General features: G+C 32.5%; 1 protein-coding gene across 1 annotated transcript; it reads left to right on the forward strand.

Annotated features, from left to right (window-relative positions):
* Nucleotides 1–3,003: 3,003 nt before the first annotated feature.
* On the forward strand, nt 3,004–4,026 carry LOC145095026 (uncharacterized). The gene is made up of 2 exons (XM_079032971.1): nt 3,004–3,802; nt 3,845–4,026. Exons 1-2 carry the CDS (start codon nt 3,004–3,006, stop codon nt 4,024–4,026), a joined length of 981 nt encoding a protein of 326 aa, XP_078889097.1.
* The last annotated feature ends 583 nt before the right edge of the window (nt 4,027–4,609 follow it).

Raw genomic sequence — 4,609 nt, forward strand, 5'->3', positions numbered from 1 at the left:
AGACCTTTTGGATTGAAACTCCGACGATGTAGGCGTTTTATTCCACCTTGGATCCACTCGCACCAACTCCCATGATTTTTCAAAGTCGAAAACATGTCCCATTTCGACCCGATATTGTTCCTTAGCAGATTTGAACAAATCGAAGTCGTTGGTTCCGCTTTGCTGTTGCGCCTCAAGCCAGTTGTAAATATCACTGAATTTGCTGCACCGCTTAGTTATTTGACCCCATTTGTTGCTCAACATGTGGATCTATATTAAATCTTCAGTCATTGGTTTTGAGTGCACCTGAATAAGATTTAAATGAACAGTATGCAAGTATAAACGGTCACTTTTTTTTACTAAATTAACTGTTTATAATGTGAGTAGATGACATTTATACTTTTTTCGACTGAATGAACTATATGAAATGAGTACAAATAGTCACTTTGTTGGAGTAATCCAACTGTGTAAATGTGAGAAAAACACCATTTTAGCCTTTTTAGATTAAACATTTGTACAAACAGTCGCTTTTTTGCACAGTGTGAATGTGAGTAACCAACCCTTTAACATTTTTGGATTAAATGTGAGTAAAAATGGTCATTTTTTGGACCTGAAGAATAATATGAATGAGTAAATGACCATTTTACCCTTTTGGAGTAAATATGATACAAACTGTCAATTTTTTATACTAAATGAGTAGTCTAAATATACTTTGCAAACTATATCATCAATGTAACAGCACAACAATATGAAATTTCAAAAAAAAAAAGGTAGACTTCCATTAAATTCTACTCATAATTGCAATGAACAGTAACTTTTAGTATGATATCATCGGCTATTTTAAGTGATAGTTTGGAGCTAATGGTCTATTTATCTTTTTTTGGCATATTTTGGGATGATTGTAGCACACTGAAAGAGATTGGTAACTAATGTACTTCATATATTTTATAAGTTGTGGTTGTAATGAGTTTTCTTGTGCAAGAAGAAACAAAATATATTTTGAAAGCATTTAGTAGAAAAACAGCAAATTATATAAACTTGTGAAAAAAATTTGATCATTTATCCCTTTTTCAGACCGCAAATTGTCCCAAGACAGAACAAACAATTGAACAATGAACGGAAATTTCACATATTTTTAGGAGGAATAAAAAGGAAATGATCAAAACATTTTAGCTCTATTGGGAGAGATCACAGCAACAACTCGCCAGTTTATCAGATGCAAGTGATTTCTTTGATTAATTATGCAACATCAGCAACATGGAATCCCCTCTAGACAAGATGCATACAAATAATGTACAATTGACATGAAACTTACTAACGAAGGATTTCAAGTTTGGGTTGTATTATATGTGATTTAAGAATCCAACAACATAGAATAGTTTCAGTTTTTTATTTGTAAAATTCAAATGAAAACTAATGTAGTTTGTAATGAAAAGTGTATATTAACAACATCACAATTGAATCTTTAGTAAGGATTAAATGGGTTCCCACAAAGAGAATTACATATGATTACAAGATCTTAAAAATAGTCTCTAGAGCTATTTCTGAGTCTAACTATTTTATTTCTCCATTGTTATTATCATTTAGGCTTATATATCATACACGCTCATAAATTAATGATTGAAATCATGAAATAAACTGAAAAATAAAAGATGAGAGTAAACCTGTAGTAATAATATTAAAAAACGCTTACCAATTCATCTACTCGGTTTATGGCAATGTTTTTGAATATCCTATGGGAAAACCTCACCTCATTTGAAGGGGAATAATACAGCATAATATTTCTTCCTTCCCTTCAATAATCACATGCCAAAAATCACAGGAATATATCCAAGTTCAGAAAAACGCAAAAAATGAAAAGAAACTGAAATAAATATCTTTGAATACATTCAAAACTAAGGAGGACAAATTGTTGATATTCAAAAACTTTGTAAATAAGTAGATTTAGCTCTGTTGAAATAATATATCTCTGGTATCAAACTTCACATTAATTCACATTAATTCTCAAAGGTATATTGTGTATATTTGTATTTGTGTTGGGTGTATTGTGAAACTCTTATGCAGGTTTCCGGGTTAATGAGCGGGTTTATGGGCTGCTCCATGGAGCTAAGTATCCGAGATATTTAAAGTGTTGTATCATCTCATTTGAACAGGTGTGATAGATATTTTCTCTGTATTCACTCTCTCTACTCTCGTATTAGGGTTTCTCTCATTTTAGGGTTTCTTATATAGAAATTATTAGAGGCTTATATAATCGTTTGAGTGTGAGTGTATATGTAGAGAGGTTTCTGATGTAAGTACATGTTTGATCGAACTGGTTTATAGTGAATAAACTGTTCAAGTAGGGAATTGTTTGGTGTTTTTACTTTCTTGACATGGTATCAGAGCTTCAGGCTTCGTTTTCTTCTTCTTGATGTTCATCGTGGATTTTATTCTTTCCAGAACGTCATCATAAATGGTTGTTTCTAACTCCTTTTTGCTTCTTCACAGTTTTGTTTTGATTTAGAGTATAGTTCAGAAAACATCTAGATCTTGTACATAAACTGTTGTTTGATCATTTTTGAATTAGTTTTTTTTAGATCCTGGTACTGTGAGTTCTCTTTGGATTCTTGCAGGTTCGTTCTCTTTTCGTGTTGTGTTGGATGCATGCGTAACTTTCATCGATTAATCTATTTGTCTGAAATAACTCTCTAGGGGTCAGATTTCATCACCGATAAACCCTAAGTAGGGAATGGACAAATAGAGTCGATCCTTCTCAGCTTCGTCTCAATAGCACTGTGAGGGTTTTCTTGTTCTCTTCTTGACTCGTTTCATAATTTGTCTAGGAGATCTTGGATGTCTTGAGTACTCTAGTTATTGGTTGTTTTTTTGTTGTTTATGTGGTTTTCCTGACTCAGTATTGATTGTCTTGGGCCCCAATAAATGTGGTGACCATCTGGACTTTATGTCAATACTTGAGTCTGTTTTCTTTTGTTGGTTGGTTGTTTGATTATCTGCTATTTTTGTTTTGGTTAATTTGTTCTTATGGTCGGCTCTACTAATCCTCCTAGTGGAAGTGGAAAGGATGATCAAATTAATTTTGATGATCCTCTTTTTTTCCATCCTTCTGATAATGTTGTTACAACTATTATTACAATTAAACTAACTGGTAATGAAAATTTTAGATTGTGGAGAAGTTCTATGTCTAGAGATCTTAGGGGTAGGAATAAACTTGGTTTTGTTGATGGAACTTGTAAGCGAACTGGTGTTGATGTAACTAAACAATCTAAATGGGATATGGCCAATGTTGTTGTTTGTTCTTGGCTCTTGTCGTCTATTTCTGATTCCATTTATCAGAGTCAAGCTTATTCAGATGTAGCTGAGGACATTTGGAAAAGTCTTTTTGAAACTTATAATAATTCAGATGGTTCTGTTGTTTTTAATATTCATCAACAAATAAATACTCTTAAACAAAATGGAATTTCACTTTCAGACTACTTTAATAAGCTTGACTCTCTTTGGAAGGAATTTGATGGTCTTACTAGTCTCACTGAGTGTACTTGTGAAGCTGCAGTTAAACAAAAGGATCATTCTAATCTCATGAAACTTATGCAGTTTCTCAGTGGTCTTGATGACACATATAGTCAAGTCAAGAGTCATATTTTACTTATGGAACCTTTAACTACTATTAAAACTGCATTTTCTATTTTGTATAGAGAAGAGTCTCTCCAAAGAAATGGTTCTTTGTCTTTTCTCCAGCCCTCTCAATCTTCTTCTAAGTCTCAGTCTACTGCTTTCAATAGTAGATTTAATAATAGGTTTAACTCCAACAGTTCAAATAAAAGTAAAAGTCAAGTTGTTCAATGAAATAATTATGGTATTAAAGGTCATTCAGTTGATAAGTGTTACAAACTAATAGGGTATCCAAAAGATTTTAAGCAGAAAAGTGAGTTTAATAATCAAAAATCTTTTTCTGTTAATTCTGTTACCACTTCTTCTGGGAGTTCTAGTGCTCCTATCTTAACTGATTCTGTTGGAGATTCTGAGTTTCATCAGCTTACCAAGTAACAATACATTAAGTTTTTACAACTTATAAATAATAAGCAAGGTAATGAGGAAGCTTCTGCCAGTGCAAATATGGCAGGTACTTGCTTATTCCAAGCTTTTAATTGTTCTATTAATTCTCAAAAGTGGATTGTTGATTCAGGGGAAAATCAACATATGATTGCTTCTGAATCACTTTTACATGACACTGTGGATGTGTCTAATTTGAATCTTCTTATCAGTCATCCTAATGGTACTTCTGCTAAAATAGAGAAGATTGGTAACATGAATATATCTAATTCCTTAACTTTGTTTGATGTTTTTGTTGTTCCTGACTTTAATGTAAACTTGTTGTCGGTTCATAAAGTATGTAAGGACAGTAATTGTGAGGTTGTTTTTAATGAACATAGTTGTAAAATTCAGGGTTTACAATCAAAGGAGATGGTGGGGAATGGTAGAGATTCTGGAGGTCTCTATTACATTAATAGTGAACCTTCAGGTAATTCTTGTAGGGTTAATAATTCCTCATCCTTTTGTTGTGTTTCTAAATTTACTTGGCATAATAGGCTTGGTCATCCTTCTTATCAAGCTTTGTGTTCTTTAAAAC

Source organism: Lactuca serriola, chromosome 3 (assembly GCF_051521515.1).
Source record: "Lactuca serriola cultivar US96UC23 chromosome 3, Lser_US96UC23_V15, whole genome shotgun sequence".
Lineage (NCBI taxonomy): Eukaryota > Viridiplantae > Streptophyta > Magnoliopsida > Asterales > Asteraceae > Lactuca > Lactuca serriola.

Bases quoted from the DNA above. Each gene is read 5' to 3' on its own strand.
- LOC145095026 (XM_079032971.1), top strand. From the start codon at position 3,004: ATGGTCGGCTCTACTAATCCTCCTAGTGGAAGTGGAAAGGATGATCAA. The intron at 3,803-3,844 runs GTAAAAGTCAAG...ATGGTATTAAAG, and splicing joins CTCCAACAGTTCAAATAAAA to GTCATTCAGTTGATAAGTGT.